This window comes from Hypanus sabinus, chromosome 9 (assembly GCF_030144855.1).
Source record: "Hypanus sabinus isolate sHypSab1 chromosome 9, sHypSab1.hap1, whole genome shotgun sequence".
In the NCBI taxonomy this organism is placed as follows: domain Eukaryota; kingdom Metazoa; phylum Chordata; class Chondrichthyes; order Myliobatiformes; family Dasyatidae; genus Hypanus; species Hypanus sabinus.
Window position 1 is genome coordinate 115,540,881 of NC_082714.1, and position 19,842 is coordinate 115,560,722.

Consider the following 19,842-nt stretch of genomic DNA (forward strand, 5'->3'; position numbering starts at 1 on the left):
CACAGACTGGGAGACTATTTTGCTGTACAGCTACACTCTGTCTGTCAGAGAAAGCAGAATCTCCCAGTGACCACACATTTTAATTCCACGTCCCATTCCCATTCTTATATGTCTATCCATGGCCTCCTCTACTGTCAAGGTGAAGCCACACTCAGGTTGGAGGAACAACACCTTATATTCCATCTGGGTAGCCTCCAACCTGATGGCATGAACATTGATTTCTCTAACTTCTGTTAATGCCCCCTCCCCTTCTTGCCCCATCCCTTATCTATCTATCTATTTATTTATTTATTTCCTTTATTTTCTTTTCTCCCTCTGTCCCTCTCACAATCACTCCTTGCCTGCTCTCCATCTCCCTCTGGTGCTCCCCTCCCCCTTTCTTTCTCCCTAGTCCTCCTGTCCCATGATCCTTTCCCTTCTCCAGGTCTGTATCCCTTTTGCCAATCACCTTTCCAGCTCTTAGCTTCACCACTCCCCCTTCTGTCTTCTCCTATCATTTTGGATCTCCCCCTCCCCCTCCCATTTTCAAATCTCTTATTATCTCTTCTTTCAGTTGGTCCTGACGAAGAGTTTCAGCCTGAAATGTCGGCTATTATTCTTCCTATAGATGCTGCTTGGCCTGCTGCGTTCCACCAGCATTTTGTTTGTGTTGCTCCCACGTAGTTTTGTTGGCGTAAATCTTTGTATTATTCACTCTGATTTTCCATCAGGGTTACTAAAATAAATTGTAAATAATCGAGGGGCTAAGACCTTCCTAGTAACTGCAATGACTTTTCTACATGAGATAATGGTAAGCAACACACTAATCACTGCCAGTGTCAAATACTGGCTGGCTAAAATGCTTTAAGAATATTTTCTTAGTCAAGAGGCCACACATAATACCACACACTTATTGGTGACATGTCACATCTACATTCACTTGCCTGCCACATGTAAAATGGTACATAAAAGGATTTTCTTTCTGCCTATGAGCTTGAAGTACACCAAACCCCGGCAAGAAAGCACACATTCCAGGTTTTTGAATTGTGCATCCCATGCATTTATACTTTTTCAATATACAGCAGATAAACAAACAATAAAAGGTTACACTGTCCTTAAAATCTGAACAATATTCCTGGATCTTCCAGAGATTACTAGCTTCAATAAGCTTCCTGCAAGTACATGTACTTATTTAGAATACCTAGCTGCAGACCATCATATCTAGTTTGTGTATCCTCTAACCAAGAACATAGGAAAATAAATATTCATTCTATTGCATGAAGAATCAGGCACAGACCAAATGCCTAATTGGTTTCAATTGGCACGATTAAACACAAGTCTTTGAACATATTACAAACATATTCTTCAGTACAATTGATTAGTAACAGAAAACTGCTCAAAATACAGTCAAATAAAGTACAAATGTAACCAAAAGTATTATTATTTTCATAAATTAAGAATTTATGAAGATAAATTAAGAATTAGTAGCAATATTGCCTAATCATGAAACAATCTTCCATGAAGAACACACATCACAGTTTTCTATGGCATCTTATTCTGCACTGGATATACCCATGGCTCGGCTTTTGAATAGGCTGCTTGATGCAGAACTGAGCCATATTTGTCAGAAAGTTTCAAACAATGTCCTCTGCTTGTTCGCTTGATACCAAGGTGTCTGCTTTCCCTGTGATGTGAATTTGGCCTCAGAACATGATCAGTCCATTCAACAATAAAGATCTTCCTACAACCACATCAGTTTGTTGTTGTTTAAAGTTCTGGTTCAATAGGGAAAAAGGTTGCTTATTTGACAAAGGTTTTCAGTATCCCTTGAACATCAAAATAAAAGATTAAATTCTCAAGTTCTGCAAAGGAGGAGGGAAAACTAGGTGGAAGTGAGAGGAAGGAGTTACATAACTTCAGCTTTTTTAATATTTTGTAGTCATTATTAAATTGATATGAGATTACAAATTCATCAATTATCAAAATACAGGCAGTCAGTAGATCACTTAGCTCTGCTTGGACATTAAATATGACCAAGGCTGATTCTTTATCACAATACCATCTCTTCACTTTTTCCCTTTATTCCTTGACACTTCTTGCATCTAATGCTTCTCTTTGGGAAAAAAAAATCAGTTGCATAATGTTGGCAAAAATAGTGTTCTGCAAATGATTTTCATGGAAATTTCTTTAGCCAGAGAGTGGTGAATTTCTGGAATCCTTGCCACTGGCAGCTGTGGGGGCCAAGTCTTTATGTATATTTCAGACAGAATTTGATAGATTCTTGATTAGTTAGTGCATGAAGGGACGGGGAGAAGGCTGGAGATTGGCTCTGAGGAAAACTGGATCAGCCATGATGAAATGGTGGAACAGACTCAAGCGTCCAAATTGCCTAATTCTGCTCCTATATCTAATGGTCTTATAAAAATCTTTAAAAAAAAAAAAAATTATGTTGTACTTAATTAAGTAAATTTTATAGCTGTGTAATCCCTCTGCATCTTGCAAGTAGGATGTGTTTAGTAAAACTGTTGTGTAACACTGCACTTAGTAACTCTCTACACAGAACCACTCAATGTACAATCCAGTTCACTAAATTTCATAGATGGTTTTTATCAAATAGTTTTCCCAAGGTGCTGGACAGTTTCAATTAATAGCTTCTGTGCCATTCTAAATCTTAGTTTTGAAAATGTAACCCATTTTTTGTACCAATTTCCATACAATTTAATATAAAAATAATCTGAGTATAATATACTTCATATATTTAAAGCACACAAAGACACAAAATATAGGTTCAATCATGTTTTTAAAAATCACTTGACAAATCTGCAGTCTAGTTTAACAGAAAAATTTGGTCTAGAGTACTTCTGTTGGATATTGCAAAAATAAGATTCAGAAACATATAAATTCTGTTGAATTTGTTAAATTCTGCTCAATATTCTTCCAAAAGTCACATACAGTAGCTTCACATACAAAACATGCATATTTCAGCAATGAGACCTAGCTTACACCATGTACAGTATTTCATCTTTAAGTGAATAAGTAGTCCATGTAAATGATGCTTAACAAATTTAAAACAATGCATTGTAAGAAATTGGGATTCTAAAACAGCTAATGCTAATGCCATAAAAATGCAATAAAGGCAACAAAATACAGAGAGGCTCAGAAAGGAGGCTGCATTAAAAGAGTGATTCTGTTTTCTGTTATGTCTGGTTGTAAGAGAACATAATTGAAGGAAACTCATATATGAAGCACAGAAACGAGTTCCGTTTAAGCTTTCATGAATGGCTCAGCTGCTAAAATTAAACAATCAATTTAGTTACATATTTAATTGAATTTAATACACAGGGAGATCCAAGACTCAGTGTACAAATGACAGCCAACCCTAGACATACATTGTTATTATTTGTATAATTTACCATAGGTTTTAGAAATCAGAAAAAATAAACAATTAATCCTCCAGAGCGTTGATGACTTAAACAGACATTGCATATTAATGTGAAGCAGTTACAATCGATAAAATGCCAACTGATGAGGCAGAATGTTAGACAGGAAACAATTTTAAATATTCACCTTAATGTGCAAATATCTCTCAGAGCTTAAATTGTGCAGCCTTCATTTATTGCAAACATTGGAATGTCAAACACATTAAGCTGTTGTCTACTAAAGAAACATAAGTATCATTCTTTTATATGTTTCCTTTCATAAATGTTCACTATTATTTTTTAATCACATTGTTTTGCATTTCTGTAACATAAGAACACAGTCTGCAACAGGAATCACAAGATATTAACTACTCTTAGCTTTTCACAGTTTCGCAAACCTGCAGTGAGCATTTGCAGCAGATATAACATGAAGAGTTTGATTCTGTGTTCCATCTTCCAAAGTTCTGTCCGAATGGTTTCTGTATACACCGATTGATTATGAGATTTTCAGACGTACGTTCAAGCATCACTTTGAAGCAAAAGGACTGTTGTTCCTCACAGTATTTCGTACCTGTCAAAGTTATTACTTGCAGCGGAAGTTGAAATTCATGCAATAGCAGCAAAGAATCTCTTTGAACGTCTTGCGCATCTCTTGACTCCGGAAGGCATAAATAATCGGGTCAATGACTGAATTGCACATGATGAGAATCAAGTAGGTGTTAAAATGTGAAGCGTAACATATACAGTATGGGTTTTTAGGGCATGATATAATCATGATGAGGTGAAGGAAAAACGGTGCCCAACAGATGATAAAGATTCCAAGCAGGATAGTGATGGTAATTGCCCCTTTCATACATGTCCTCTGATGGACCGCACCGGGGACTGGAAGTGTAGCTATTCTTTTAATGTGTAGTCGAGCAAGCATGAACATGTGGACATAAAGAGTAGTCATGAGGAAAAGCATGACGAAAAACATGGTGATAAGGCAAATGATGACAGTTTGACTCTCTGAATATATGATGAAGATTATACCACAGAAAATACAAAAAATCCAGATAACTACGATCAAAATTATAGCTCGCTTTACCGTCATGATGCTGTGGTAGCGCAAAGCATAGAAGATAGTGATGTACCTGTCAATGGCAATGACCAGTAGATTGCATATTGAAGCTACTAAAGAAATGCAGATCATTGAGTCAAACACATTATCCATTTGCTGAATGAGCTGGTCATTTGCAATTAAAAAGCCATTCTTTAAAAATGCCATCACTATTGTCTCCAAGGCATTGGATACACTTACCAGCATATCAGCCACTGCTAAACTACACAGGAAAAGATACATGGGAGAATGGAGGTTCTTGTTCTTAGCAACTGCCAGGATGACCAGGACGTTTTCTAGGAAGCTGATGATGCCCAGACAGAAAAACAGTTCGGCTTTAATTGGCACCTGCTCGCAAAAGCCTGTGCCGTTCCTGTTGTTCAGGATGCTGCTTTCGTTCAGATCCTCTGTGCTGTTCCTCATTGCAGGATGAAAGAAGGATATTGAAGATGTTGAATTCATCTTGACAATGACAGAGTTGTACTTCTAGAAGCAAAGCTTAAACAGAATGAAATTTGTTCTCTGTTGCTTCAGGAGAGTTCCATTAATTCATAGTGCAGAGGCTTGAGGTTGGCTTACCATTCTTCATTATTTCACTAATAGTAATTGATCCGATTCAGGCCACCACAAGACCTACTGCTGTTGATTTAAAGAATACCAAAACAGAAAATTCCCTACTTTTCTTTCTTTCTCTTCATATGCAGAGAATTAATGCATTCCTTTAGATGTGCTGACTGATGTTTCAATGCATTTATAGTCCACTGACAGGCAATAGCTCCTCCCTATCCTTTCAAGATTTAAAATGTCCATTGAAAGTAGAGGTTTATGACTGATTGGCAGAGAATTGCTGCTCCAGTCAGCAGTGATGTTCTGGAAATGTGGGATGGGCTTCATACTCTTCAGCGTCACTATGCTTGTAACTTGGTGCCCTCTTGTGTTATTATTTGTGAGTGCTCATCTACAGTAAAGTTTTTATATCAGCATACTTGTATTTTTCTGTGGACTGTCAGCTTCTCTCAGAGGAGGTAACATTGAACATAGACAGCCCCGGCATATTAGTCAAGCTCTGTTGAAGATTTTTTAAAACCTGAGCACCACAGCAAGTTCGACGGCAGAGGGAAAGCTTGCTGAGATACTTCAGCAAACTGAAAATTCTTACATGGCCATAACCAAGTTTGCATAATAACAGTTTGCCACAAAGGAAATGCAGATTACTGAGTCAAAAGCTTTGTCCATTTGTTGAATGAACCAATCATTTCCTTTTGGAATTTGAGGTGAGTTTGGTTCAGAGGTGCAGGCAGCAGGTGCATGAAATAGTTCATGGCAGTGCAATCTGTCTAACACATGTACCTAATCTCCATTGAAAATTTTGTGTATGTTACTCGGTGAAACTTTTAAATGCATAACCTTATACACATTCTTCTCTTACTTCCCCTCTTCAGTAACTTGCATTAAGCTTTTAAGTTAAGTTTAGGCTATGTCTTGGATTTCATCTAAATTAGTCTGGGTAGACTGAGAAAAAACTCCATTCGATGTTGTTGGGGTTTATAGTTGCTCACAATTCCTCACGCATCACTGGATAGAGGTCAAGGGTTGAATTTAATTCTGGGTCTTGAACCGCAAGAGCTGCTGATGCTGGAATGCGGAGCATAAACAAGCTGAAGGAAGAACTCAGTGGGTCAGGCAGCGTCGGAGATGAGAGTGGAAACATTGACTGACCATTCCTCTTCACAGATGTTGCCCTATCTGCTGAGTTCCTCTAGTAGTTTATATTGTGTTTTTAATTCTGGGTGTACTTGGAATGAAATGGGTATCTCTTCATGTAAGGGTATGGGTGCAGCTTGTGCTGATTTAACTCCTCAATTACTTGACACAGAGTCCCCATACCACCCAGTAATAGCAGGTCTGTTTGAGGGATTCTGTGGTTGGGAAACTAGGACTCAATACAATCTTAGTCCTTATTCTTTGTTTGAACAACCCACTGACTCACGTGGACTCTGTGAATAGCGTTATATCCATTAGAAGGGCCAGATTCATTTCTGCCCAGGTTCGGTAAGATAAAATAGCTTACTAAACAATCCCTCTCAATGAAAATAAGTGACGCTAAAAATCAGAAGTCAGTCTTCCACATACACAAAATGCATCAGTCCAGGCAATATCTACGGATGGAAATAAACATATGACATTTTGGACCAAGATCCTTCATCAGTCTTGACATGAAATATTGACTTTTTATTTCTCTCTTTGCATTCTGCCTGATCTGCTGAGTACCTCCAGCATTTTGTGTATTTCCAGCATCTGCAGAATCTTTTGAGTCTTCACTCTATATCCTGTGATTTTCCTTAGTCTCTGATATCTATACTTTTATATCAAAATAAATTTCTTCAGAATAAAAATTAAGTACAAGAATGAACCATACAATGTCATTTCATTTTTATATTCATAGTCAATGCTTTAGGTACTGTTCTATTACACTCCTACACATCAAGAGCACGATTGTCACTGATGTGGCCCCCTGGGATATTACTACAATAATTGGGGGGGGGGGGGGGGCTTCCTCACACAACTCAGCCCCTCCCTCTTCAGTGGGAGAGGGAGGGGCTTCAGAAGGATCCTGTACTGTGGTCCTGTCTGATGCAGGGGCTGCACCAAGCTTCACATCATCCCTCAGCATGTACTCCAGCCGCTTGGAATGTGCAGTCGGCACCTCGACGTGCTGGCAGACCAAAGAATGTCTTTCACTGAGCTGACGACCTGCCAACAGCACTTATGTTCATCTCCTTGTGAGTCTCTGGGAACAGTCTGTAGATCAGAGAGTCCACTCTCAGGCAACTGCTTGCAATGTACCATGACAAAGACCCTTACACCTTTCTCCTCACCCTGTTCGCAAATCCACAGTCTGCAAAGGGGTGAGCAACAGTCTGGTCCCACTGCTGTCGTCCTCCGGGCAGTGCTTGGTGTGAGTGATGCTCCTTCCATGCAACACGTGCAGAATGCTGAAGGAACCCAGCCAGGATCCATGGAAAAGAGTACAGCCCATGTTTCAGACCGAGAAACTTCATCAGGACTGGAGAAAAAATGGTGAGGAATCAGAGTTAGAAGGTGAGGGGAGGGGAGGAAGTAACACAAGGTGATGGGGAAACTGAGAGGAGGGAGAGGAGAAGTAAAGAGCTGGGAAGTTATTTGGTGAAAGAGCTACAGGGCCGGAGAAGGGAGAGTCTAATTGGAGGCTAGGGGGGAGGAGCACCAAACAGAGGCAATGGGTAGGCAAGCAGATAAGGTGAGAGAAGGAAAGGGGGATGGGAGTAAAGAAGGGGTGGCACTACCAGAAGTTTGAGTAATTGATGTTCATGCCATCAGGTTGGAGGCTACCCAGGTGGAATGTAAGGTGTGGCTCCTCCAACCTGAATCCGTCCTCATCGTGACAGTAGAGGAGGCCATGGATTGACATGTCAGAATGTGAATGGGGAGTGGAATTAAAATGGGTGGCCACTGGGAGATCATACTTCTTCTCCCAGTGGCCAGAGTGTAGATGCTCAGCAAAGTAGTCTTACAATCGACGTCGGGTTTCACCAAGATACAGAAGGCCACACCGGGAGCACTGTGTACAATAGCTTACCCCAATTGACTCACCTGGAAGGGCTATTTAGGGCCCTACAGAACACAAAAAATTGCAGGGGGGAAGGAATGATACGTTTGGTGGGTGGGATCCTGTTGGAGATGGCGGAAGTTGTGGAAAGTTGATGGGTTGTTAGGTATGGACAAGAGGAACACATTCCCTTGGGGTGGTGGGAGGATGGGGTGAGGGCAGACGTGCGCAAAATGGAAGAGATGTGTTTGAGGGCAGTGTAGATGGTGGAGGAAGGGAAGCCCTTTCTTTAATGAAGAGGGGCATCACTATATCCATCGAGTTCTTCTGTAGAACATTCCATTGGATGTTTTTGAGGTCTATCACTCTCCATGATTCTGCCCTGTCTGATCTAGCATTTTCTATTTTCATTTCAGAAGGGCAGAAGGGATTTGGGGTTGGACTGGCTGCTGAAATGTCACAACATGTCTCACTGAAAGGATAATTCTACTGGAAATTGCAACTTTGGTTAAAAGGAGGTCCAGCAATTGTAGACTATTAAAATAATTGTGTTAAAATATATATTAAAGCATGGCATACTCATTTATCTATAGTTTTATCAAAGTTGGTACCATTATAGCTCCTTCAGCTTTGTGTGTTCCTTAAAAATGCTTTCCAGCATTTCAATTGTGTTATTTGTATTAGCATAAATTTAATAGTAACTGACTTTTACCTAAATAAACTCTCTTGGGTTAGTAAACTTCAACTCCCACAGATCACTTGGTATATTGGTTCAGAAGTGATTTTAGAATTTCTCGCACCTGATGTTCTAGAATTTAATAAACTGTAGGGCTTTCCAGCATTCAGCAAATATCAAGGATTGTGAAAACTTCCTAACAAAAACTTTAGTTCAGAAGTTCTTTGACTTTTAGTTTGCATTCTTTACATTACTAATCATGTTTAAAGGCAAAGCACAACTATTTAATTTGGTTGAAAGTTAAAAGAACTGCAGGTGCTGTTGCCTAGAATCAACTCCTGCATAGCAAGCACTTGCACCCACTGCAATTCGCCTGTCGCCACAATACGTAGGTCTGCAGCATGATGCAATCTCACTGGTTCTCCACTCAGCCTTGGATCACCTGGACAATAGCTATACCTACATCAAGCTGTTGTTTATTGATTACAACTCAGTGTTCAACACTATCATACCCTCAGATCTAATCAACAAGCTGCAGAGACTTGGCATCTACACCACCTTCTGCAGCTTGATCCTTGACTTCCTCACAGGAGACCACAGTCTGTGATGATCAGAAATAACACCTCCACCTTGCTGATAGCACACCTCAAGGATGTTTGCTTAGCCCGCTGCTCTACTCTCTCTACACCCATAACTGTGTGGCTAGGCACAGCTTAAATGCCATCTAAAAATTTGCCAATGACACAACTATTGTTGGCAGAATTTCAGATGGTAATGAGGAGGTGTACAGGAGTGAGATAGATCTGCTGGTTGAGTGGTGACCTGGCACTCAATGTTAGTAAGTCCAAGAAATTGACTGTGGATTTCAGGATGGGGAAGTTGAAGGAACACACAGCAGTGGAAAAGCTGACCAATTTCAACTTCCTGAGTGTCAAATCACTGAAGATCCATCCTGGAACCAACATATTGATGCAATTACAAAGAAAGCACAACAGTAGTTGTATTCTATTATGACTTTCAGGAGACTTGGTACAGTATGTCACAAATGACAAGCATAAATTTCTGCACATTTACCTTAGAGATTAATCTAACCTGTGGCATCCCTGTCTGGTCTGGGGCGACAACCACACAGAGTCGGAAGAAGCTGCACTAGCCTCCGTAGCCTCGAGGACACCGTTGAAAGATGATGCCTCGAAAGGTGGCATCCAGCACAGAGGATCCTCATCATCCAGGACATGCCCTTATTGCTACCATCAAGAAGGTGGTTCAGGAACCTGAAAACACACTCTCAATGTTTCATGAACATCTTCTTCCTCCCTGTCATCAGATCCCTGAATGGACTATGAGTTCATAAACACTAGCTCACTATTTTTTCCTCTCTTTTTTGACTACTTAATAAATTTAATTTATTAAATTATTATATATACACTTCTAATTGTAATTTATAGATTTTATTATTACATTTTGCAATGTACTGCTGCTGCAAAACTACAAATTTCACTACATATGCCAATGGTATTAAACTTGTTTCTGATTCTGATTCTGCCAGCAATCAAAATCTCACTGGATTAGTCAACACACTTTTCATAAATGCAAATTTATTAAAGATAAAAATAGGAAATGTTGGAATGACCCAACAAGTCTGTGCAGAGAGAAGCAATTAATGTTTTATAATGGTGATCTTTCATCAGAATTGGGAAATGGCAAGGATGTAACACATTTTAATTTACACAGATTGTGGAGGAGGGAGAGGAGGAAGAGCATTAAGTTATGCAGTAGATGAGGTGCAAGAGAAAATGAATGACTCATTCATTCTGAAGTGCTCACAGAAGGAGGGTGATAAAGGTTGGAATATAGGGAAGAGTGTAGGTATACACAGGGGGAGAGAAATTAACTTTCAAATACCAGTAGAGGAAAGAATGAAAATATTTGAATTTTGAAAATGTGCAGTATGAGACTAAAGTAGTTGATTACCTGAAATTATTGAATTAAAGAATACAGCATCTTGTGTGTGCCACTCTTAAAAACAGTCATGTACCTGGTCAGAAGCTGCATGCTATTCCCAGAGATTACATTGGTCTTTGTTGGAAAAGTGTGAGTGGTCAAAATGAAAGGTTAGAGTGGGAGTGTGATTAAATCTTGAAGCAACAGGCACATGGACATTCATGATCATCTTGTGGACTGAATAGAGATGTTTTGCAAAGCAATCTGCATTTGCTTTCTTCAATGCATATGAGATCACATCAAGTGTATCTCATAGAGTCAATTAGGTTGAAAGAAATTCAAGTGAATTATTGCTTTCTCTGTGACAAATTTTGAGTGTCTGAATGGCTTGATGGGAAGTGGTAAAAGGTGAGGTGAGCATCTTCTACGGTTTCATTGAAAAGGAGAGTGTATGGGAGGAGAAGGACAGTAAATGAAATAGCTATGGTTGAAATAGCTATGGTTGTTAGTCCTATCATTTATGGTAGTAATTATAGTTAAGAAATGGGAGTGGTTAGTTTAAGTAGTTTTGGCATGGACTAGATGGACCAAACTGCCTGTTTCTGTGCTGTACTTCTCCAGGACTCTATGACTGTGCCCCTAAATAAAGAAAGTATCTTGGCAACACTGGCATAGAATACGTCATTGTTATACAACCTACGAAGGTGATGAAAGGTGTCACAGGAGTCGGAGTGGGAGAAATTATAATTTCCACTTCAGAAGATAGATTAGCAGATAGAGAAGAAAGAAAATGAATGGAACTGTCAGAGACAAGAAGAAAGTGAGAACAGGATCAAAAGTGACAGTAAGCATAATGAACCCTCTGAGTTCATTATGGGAGCAAGAAAGTGTACCAACACAATCAATCAATGTTACAGGCAAAGTGTGTGTGGGAATTGAGGTTCTGGTGAGAGAGGGATCCTGCAAGGTAATGAACCAAGGAATGACAGACTGTTTCATGTATCCATAAACCTGGGTGTGACTTGGACCAATCTGGTTCCCATAACTATCCCTTGATAAGGGAGTTAAAGGAGAAGTTGATCAAAGTGAGAACATCTAACTGAGCAGGAAGCATGATGAGGACTCAGAGAGAATCGAACATGGAACATTACAGCACAGTACAGGTCCTTCAACTTATGACGTTTTCCCAGCCTACTCTAAGATCATTCTAACCCTTCCCTTGATATAGCCCTCCATTTTTCTATGATCCATGTGACCTATCAAGGTTTCTTAAATGCCCCTAATGTATCTGTCTCTACCACATCCACTGGCAGGGTGTTCCATGTATTCACCACTTGCTGGGTAAAAACTTATCTCTGACATTGCCCTTCTAGTTTTCTAGAGCACAATATTACCTCCTGGCTCTTGAACCTGAGTAACGAAGACCAACAGACCAAACGCCTTCTAAACCACTTTATCAATTCACTGGACAATATTAAGGGACCTATGGATGTGGGCCCCAAGATCCCTCTGTTCCTCCACACTGATAAGAATTCTTCCATTAACCCTTCCTTCATACTTGACATTCCAAAATACTTTTCAGGATTGAGCTCTATCTGCCACTTCTCAGCCCAGCTCTGCGTCCTGTCAATGTCCTATTGTAACCTTTGACAACCTTCTGCACTACTTAAAATATCATAAAACTTTACTTCATCGGCAAATGAACCAATCCACGCTTCAAATTCTTAGCTGTCATTTGTAAAATATCACAAATAGCAGGGGGTTCCAGAATAAATCCGTGCGGAGCACTACCACAGTAGAATACATTCCGTTTACAACCACCCGCTATGGGCAAGCCAATTCTGAATCTGAATAACACATCTCCTAACTTCCTGAACGAGCCAACCATGGGGAACCATATCATTTGCTTTACTGAAATACTGTACATTAGACTTCTATTCAAAGGGAAAGTGAAAGGTCCACAGACCATTCTGATGGAGCATGGAGATGCAGAGTGATTTGAATTCCATGGTGAAAATGGGCTGGTTGGGTCATTAAAATTAAAGGCTTTTTTAAGTAATTGAGATCATCAGAAGTGTTGCAGATGGAAAAGGACAGGATGAAGGGGGAATAAAATTAAGTTAAAGAGTGTAGAAATAAATTCTGTAGGACAAAAGCTAGCTGAAACAATCAGACTAGCAGGATGCACTTCTTTTGGATTTTAGGAATGAGATAGAAGTGAGTGGTGCATAGGTAGGGTCAATGAGAATGGAAGCTGTGGAGAAAAGGTCTTCAGAAGAAGTAAAAACAGTCACCATCTGAAATGAGTCTTGCCAAAGGATCTTTGCCCGAAATGCCGACTGTACTCTTTTCCATAGATGGTGCCTGGGTTCCAGCATTGGATTGCTTGGATTTCCAACATCTGCAGATCTTCTTTTGCTCACCATCTGAAGTTAATAACTTGTTGTTCAGAAGTGTATTCATGATCCAGACAGAGGTATGAGGAAGTGTCAGTGTGTTCGTGTTTAGCCTCTGACAGGTAGACGTCATTTGCCAAACAGCAACGATCTGACCACAATATTGGTGTCAGTCCGCAGTGGAACAGCATTCTTCAGCTTCAGAGGGGAGAAGGAGAAAGTGGGAAAATGACAGTCAAATTCATGACAGTTGGCAAAAACTCTGGAGATGGTAAGAGGCCAGAAAAAAAAAGAGGTCTTGGAGAACAGGAATGTCCAGCTTAAGATATTTAAGTTGCAAGTTTTGTTTTCCATTTCTGATGAAGGATCATTGAGTGGAAGCAGTCACTTGGTTTCCTGCCAACAGGTACCAGCTGACCCATTGAAGATGTGCAGCATTTTCAGTTTTTATTTCAGATTTCCAGACCATTACTGATATAGCTCTGGCTGATAGCATTAGAGTTTGTTTAATTCCCCTCAAAAGCCATCTGCTTATTTTAAATTATACCTTCCAAAAGCAGAGTGATCATTCAGAGAAATTAAAACATACGCTCTGGCATTAAGTATATTTATATTACATGGCTCTATGAAATACCAATCACATTTGTATTCCATGTAACAATTCAAACAGTAGGCTAACAAATTTGACAAGACTCCTTCACATCTCAGGCCATTATATAGCTGTCTGTAAATGAATGGTTCAAACACTCTCCAATGTTGTAATGCCTTGATAGATAAATTAGAGGAAGAATATAATCACTCACACTCACAGGGGTGAGTCGCTGACATATCTATAAATAACTCACTTAATTATGCTGAACTTACTACTAACAATTTGGAATAAATGGTATCCGGCACAAGTATTAGCTATAAATGTGAATATTAAACAAAGCCACCACAAGTTTGACCTGTTGAGCCTTCAGTTGACTTGCAGTGTGTTGAATCCAGATATATTCATAGTGCCAAACCTATTCTAATTATTGTTAACTGCCTTTTCTTTTCACAAAGATTGTTTCGATTTGCAGTCCTCTACTTTTTAAACACCATGCTACTAAAGCAATAATATTTAACAAGTTCAGAACATCAGAAGATATAGGAACAGAATTAGGATATTTGGCCTATCGAGTCTGCTTTGCCATTTTATCATAGCTGATGCATTTCCTTCTCAGCCCTAGTCTTCTGGCTTCTCCCTGTAACCCTTCATGCCCTGACAAATCAAGAATCTGCTGAACTCTGCCTTAAATATACCCAATAACTAAGCAGCTGTGGAGGCCCGGTCACTGGGCGCATTTGCGGCAGAAGTTGATGGGCTCTTGAATAGTCAGGGCATGAAAGGTTATGGGGAGCGAGTAGGGGAATGGAGTAGAGAAAGAAATGAATCAGCTATGATGAAATGGCAGAGCAGACTCAATGGGCCAAATGGCCCAATACTGCTGGTATGTCTTATCGTCTTATGAACTTGGCCTCCATAGCGACCCGTGGCAATGAATTCCACAGATTCAACAGTCTCTGGTGAAAGAAATTCCTCCTCATCTCCATTCTAAATGGACGTCCCTCTATTTTGAGGCTGTGTCCTCTGGCCCAAGACAACCCCACCATTAGAAATGTGCTCTCCACATCCACTCAGTTGAGGCCATTCAATATTTATTAGGTTTCAATGAAATCCTCCTTCATTCTTCTGAATTTCAATGGGAATAGGCCCAGGGCCATCAAATGGTCCTCATATAATAAAACTTTCATTATCGGAAACATTCTTGTGAACCCACTCCAATGTCAGCGCATCCTTTCTGAGATAAGGGGCCCAAAACTACTCACAATACTCCATGAGAGCTTACGAGGGCCTTAATAAAACTTCATTATTACATCATTGCTTTTATATTCTAGTCCTCTTGAAATGAACGTGAACATTTCATTTGTCTTCCTCACTACTGACTCAACCTGAAAAGTAACCTTTAGGGAATCCTGCATGATAACTCCCAAGTTCCATTGCACCTTAGATTTTTGAACTTTCTCTCCATTTAGTGAATAGTTTACACTTTTATTTCTTCGACCACAGTGCATGATCATTCACTTCCTGACACTGTATTCCATTTGCCACTTCTTTGCCCATTCTCTATCTGTCTAAGTCTTCCTGTAGCCGCCCTGCTTCAAGAACACTACCCACCCCTTCACCTATCTGCATATCATTCACAAACTTGGCCACAAAGTAATCAATTCTGTCATCCAAAATCATTGATATATATAAACAGAAGTAGTTTCAACACAGATCCCAGCGGAACACCACTTGTTACTAGCAGCCAACCAAAAAGCCCTTTTGAAAATCAAAGTAAAAGGCATTCTCTGATTCTCCTTTGTCTATCCTGCTTGGTATTTCTTCAAAAAATTCCAATAGATGTGTCAGGCAAAATTTTCCCTCAAGGAAACCATGCTAAATTCAGCCTATATTATCAAGTGCCTCCAGGTACCCTGAAACCATAGCCTTACCAATTGATTCCAACATCTACTCAAGCACTGAAGTCAGACTAACTGGTCTATAATTTTCTTTCTTCTTCTTCTCCCCTTTCTTGAAGAGTGGATTGGCATTTGCAATCTTTCAGTCCTCTGGAACTATGCCAGAATCTATTGATCAGTGATAGATCATTACTAAGCTGACACAGGTCAGTCAGATGACCTTGAGCCAACAAAACTAAAAAATCATAGATTAATCTGAGGAAAAGAATAAGTGGAGGATTTCAGGAGCACAGGCAGTGACAACTCTGAGGAGACCAACAATCACATGGGTGCTGGAAATGGGTGGTGGAGGGATCTATCTGGGCAGAATGCCTGGCAACGTTTAGGGGGTATGTACATGCCTGGGTAACCATTGAGAGGGAATGTGTGCTGTCCACAGCAACCATAGAGGTGTTTTAGGGACCGTTGGGCCCTGTGGGAGATTATGTCATCATTGACAGAGATGGAAACATTTTAGTTTAATGTTGTCTGTCTAGTAGTTGTGTAGTGATTGTGTTAGTCACAGGTTTCTATATATATATATATGAATTTGCAATAAAGATATTTTGTAAAAAAAAGAAGTGGATCAGCCCATGTTGGAAATGTAGTGATTACATTGGGAAAAAGATGAACACCAGACCAGCATCTTCTCCTTTTCAAGGTAGTATCTTTTCTCTTCTTTTGAGTGAAACCTATTGAGTGTGCACACAAGTATTTGTATAAATTCATGTGTTTGTTTTCCGAGCAAATAAAGGTACTTGTCAGTAGATACAGATTCTTTCTGTGCCTCACTGATCATTACTATTAAGAGATAATCCTTGTAACATAACAACACATTTAAATTCAGATTCATCGCTTCTTTTGAATTGGAGTTGATGTGATAACTCTGGGGACTGTGTGTTTGCTCTGACTCTATAATGTAAATGGGGGCATTTGGATTAAGCAACCCTCTCAATACACAGCTTGCAGTTTACAGGGTGAGAATTAGGATCACTGTGATTGGTTATTATTCACCAGCTCCTGTCTGCCTTTAAAACAAAATCTCTCAGAGGAATGCAATGATTGCTTGATTGGGAGGCCATGCTTCAGGGCTCTTAGAGCATTTGGTGGTATTTATGTGGAAGGTTAAAAAACATCCATTGAATTATCTTCTTTCTCTTTGCAGACATCTCCTCAAGCAATATGGACACCAAGTGATCCCAAATCATTATTTAAATCAAAATCCAGATTAGTTCTATATGCAGGTACTTTGCATTCACTATGTAACTGAATGCCGAGTAGATATCACATGAAAAAGAAACAGCACAATTTACAATCTGCCAGCAGCATTTTTTTTTGAAGTTCTCAATTGTGTTCTTATCAGAATCTGTGCTTGAAGAATGAAGCTTTCTTTATCATTTATGTTCTACGGTAAACTGACTTGTAGACAAAAGTTGTTGCTGTTAACATTTTAAAGACAGTGTCATGAAATTAACCGCACATTTGGCTGCAACAATTGTACTGTCCAATAATACAATTGTACAATAATTGTACTGTCCATGTGGAGGAAAATCACAAGAAAAATGTTGACTGATGTTGAGCTGTAAGTTTTTGCTAATGATAGGACAACTTTCACTTCTAGCTGACAATGTGAATTTTCTGATCTGTTCGAGAAAGGAGAGAGATAAAATAAGAGAATCAAATCCTGCAGGCAACAGCATTCTTAGATGGAAGATAAAATGCTTTTTTCAGGCTTATGTTGTCCATCTGAAGGAGAGCAAACACCAGGAAGGTCAGTTTGCAGTGTGAAATGGAATTAACATGCAAGATGACTGAACATTCAGTGTCACCCTTGTAGACTGAATGTAGGCATTCTCTAAAGCAATCATCCAATCAGTGTTTGTTTCCTCCAATTTAGAGGAAAACACACTGTGTGCGCAGGATTCAAGACAGTAAATTGGAAAAGTGTAAATGAATTCTGCTTCACCTGGAGGGAGTCTTGTTTCTAGAAGAGGTAAAGGACAGGTGTTGCATCTTCTGTGGTTGCATTTGGGAAATGGCGAATATGATGGAGATAAAATGTGGCCCAGTGAATATTGTAAGAAATCTTCTCCTTGGAATGCTGATGGTGAAAATTATGGAGGATCATCCACTGAGGCCATTGTGATGGACAGTGAAGGCAAGAGGAAATCTACACTTGTTTTGTCTAGGAAATAGAGAGATGGTTGAAAGCTATGCAGCTATAGTCAAGAGAAGCTACAGTTCAGGAAATGGAAAGTCAAAACACTTTTTGGAAAGTCACAGCTGATTTATATCAAAGAAAAAAAGAACTGGAAGAATGGAATGAAGTCCTTAGAGGAAGCAAATTGGGAGGGCGTGGAATTGCGATAGATGTGGAAGCTGGTTGGCTTGTATTAGATATCTGTCTTCGATTTTTGAACATCAGGAAAGAGAGTGGAAAAGTTACAAATGGACATGTGAATGTTGGGACTGTGAGAAATAAGCATTGCAGATGCTGGAAATGTGAAACATAGACACAGAATGCAAGAAATATTCAGAATGCCTTACTACACCTGTGAAGACAGTACAATAAAAGTAATGTGCTAGGTTGATGACCTTCCATCAGATTTGGCTGGTCCTGATACAAATAGGAAAGACTGTTTTTTGTCTGAAATAATGTAATATACTGTATTATTGTATCCAAGGGTCTATAACATTGAACATTGAGGAACTGAGCTCTGGTTGAACTTCCGTGGAGAAGCATTAGAGGTCAAAGGCAGAGGTTTCAGAATGAGGGTGTATAGAGAAATAGAGTGACAAACAACGGGACGCTCAGGACATAAGAGTGCGAATTGCAACATGATTAAGATCCTTGCTAACTGTTCCGAAGGGTGGGTTTTAGTTCAGATTTTCAACACATGCTGCGCTCTGATTTTTAATCCTTGTCTTTAACATGGGCTAGCTTGCATGCATACACTCATCTGGTTTCCAGTAGGTGCTAGCGAAAATGAGATGATGTCCCACTAAGGGCTAAAAGGATAAAATAGGAATGCAAGTAGTACCGGTTAATTAATCTGAGAAGAATGTGCCAACATGCATTGACATAAAGGTCAGATATCATGATCCATGTCTTTCCAAACTGTCAGTGGAGTTTCACTAAAATAAGCTGCCAATCAACAATAAACCAATCTCATGCTGTATCAATTTACCTCTCATTGCCCTGGTACTTATAAAACCATAAGTTATAGGAGCACTATTAGGTCACTTGGCCCATTGTTTGCTCCACCATTTCATCATGGCTGATCTAATTTTCCTTTCAGTCCCAATCTCGTGCCTTCTCCTCATATCCCTTCATACCCTGACCAATCAAGAATCTATCAACCTCTGCCTTAAGTATACATAAAGACTTGGCCTCTACAGCTGTCTGTTGCAAACAATTCCACAGATTCACCACCCCCTGGCTAAAGAAATTCTTTCTCATCTCCGTTCTAAAAGTATACTCCTCTATTCTGAGGCTGTGTCCTCTGGACTTGGATTCTCCTACTATATAGGAAATATCCTCTCCTCATATACCATATAATGGGTTTCAATGAGGTCACCCCTCATTTTGCATCAGTCTTCACAGTAGAAGACACTAGCAGTAATGTGGAAGTTCCAAGTGTCAGTGGTCATGAAGTGTGTCAAGTTATCATTATTAGAGAGAAGGCTCTTCGGAAACTGAGAGGTCTGAAGGTAGATAAGTCACCTGGACCAGATGGTGTACATTCCAGGGTTCTGAGAGAGGGGGATAAACATATTATGGCAGCATTAGTCATGATCTTTCAAGAATCACTAGATTCTGAAATGTTTTCGGAAGACTGGAAAATTGCAAATGTCACTCCAGTCTTCAAGAAGGGAGAGAAGCAGATGAAATAAAATTATAGTCCAGTTAGTTTGACCTCACTGGTTGTGAAGATGTTAGAGTTGATTAATGATGTGGCTTCGGGGTACTTGGGTGCATATGATAAAATAGGCCATAGTCAGCTTGCTTTCCTCAAGGAAATACTTGCCTGACAAATCTGTTGGAATTCTTAGAAGAAATAATAAGCAAGACAGACAAAGAGGAATTAGTTGATGTTGTGTACTTGGACTTTCAGAAGGCCTTTGAGAAGGTGGCACACAAGATGCTGCTTAAGAAGTTATGAACACATGGTATTACAGAAAAGATTCTAGCATGGATAAAGCAGTGGCTG

The 19,842-nt window shown here is 39.6% G+C and overlaps 1 protein-coding gene across 2 annotated transcripts; it reads right to left on the bottom strand.

Annotated features, from left to right (window-relative positions):
- Window positions 1-335: 335 nt before the first annotated feature.
- LOC132399752 (melanocortin receptor 3-like) lies at window positions 336-10,030 on the bottom strand. 2 transcript variants are annotated; one of them, XM_059980460.1, is made up of 2 exons: window positions 9,855-10,030; window positions 336-7,564 (listed from the first exon to the last, which is right to left on the bottom strand). In XM_059980460.1, the coding sequence occupies exon 2, from the start codon at window positions 4,957-4,959 to the stop codon at window positions 3,982-3,984; it is 978 nt and encodes a 325-aa protein (XP_059836443.1). In that variant the 5' UTR covers window positions 4,960-7,564; window positions 9,855-10,030; the 3' UTR covers window positions 336-3,981. The 2 variants fall into 2 exon arrangements, with proteins under 2 accessions (XP_059836443.1, XP_059836445.1); XM_059980462.1 differs by having other exon boundaries at window positions 9,837-10,030.
- Window positions 10,031-19,842: the final 9,812 nt, after the last annotated feature.

Coding starts and splice junctions, on each gene's coding strand:
- LOC132399752 (XM_059980460.1), bottom strand. CDS start 4,959: ATGAATTCAACATCTTCAATATCCTTCTTTCATCCTGCAATGAGGAAC.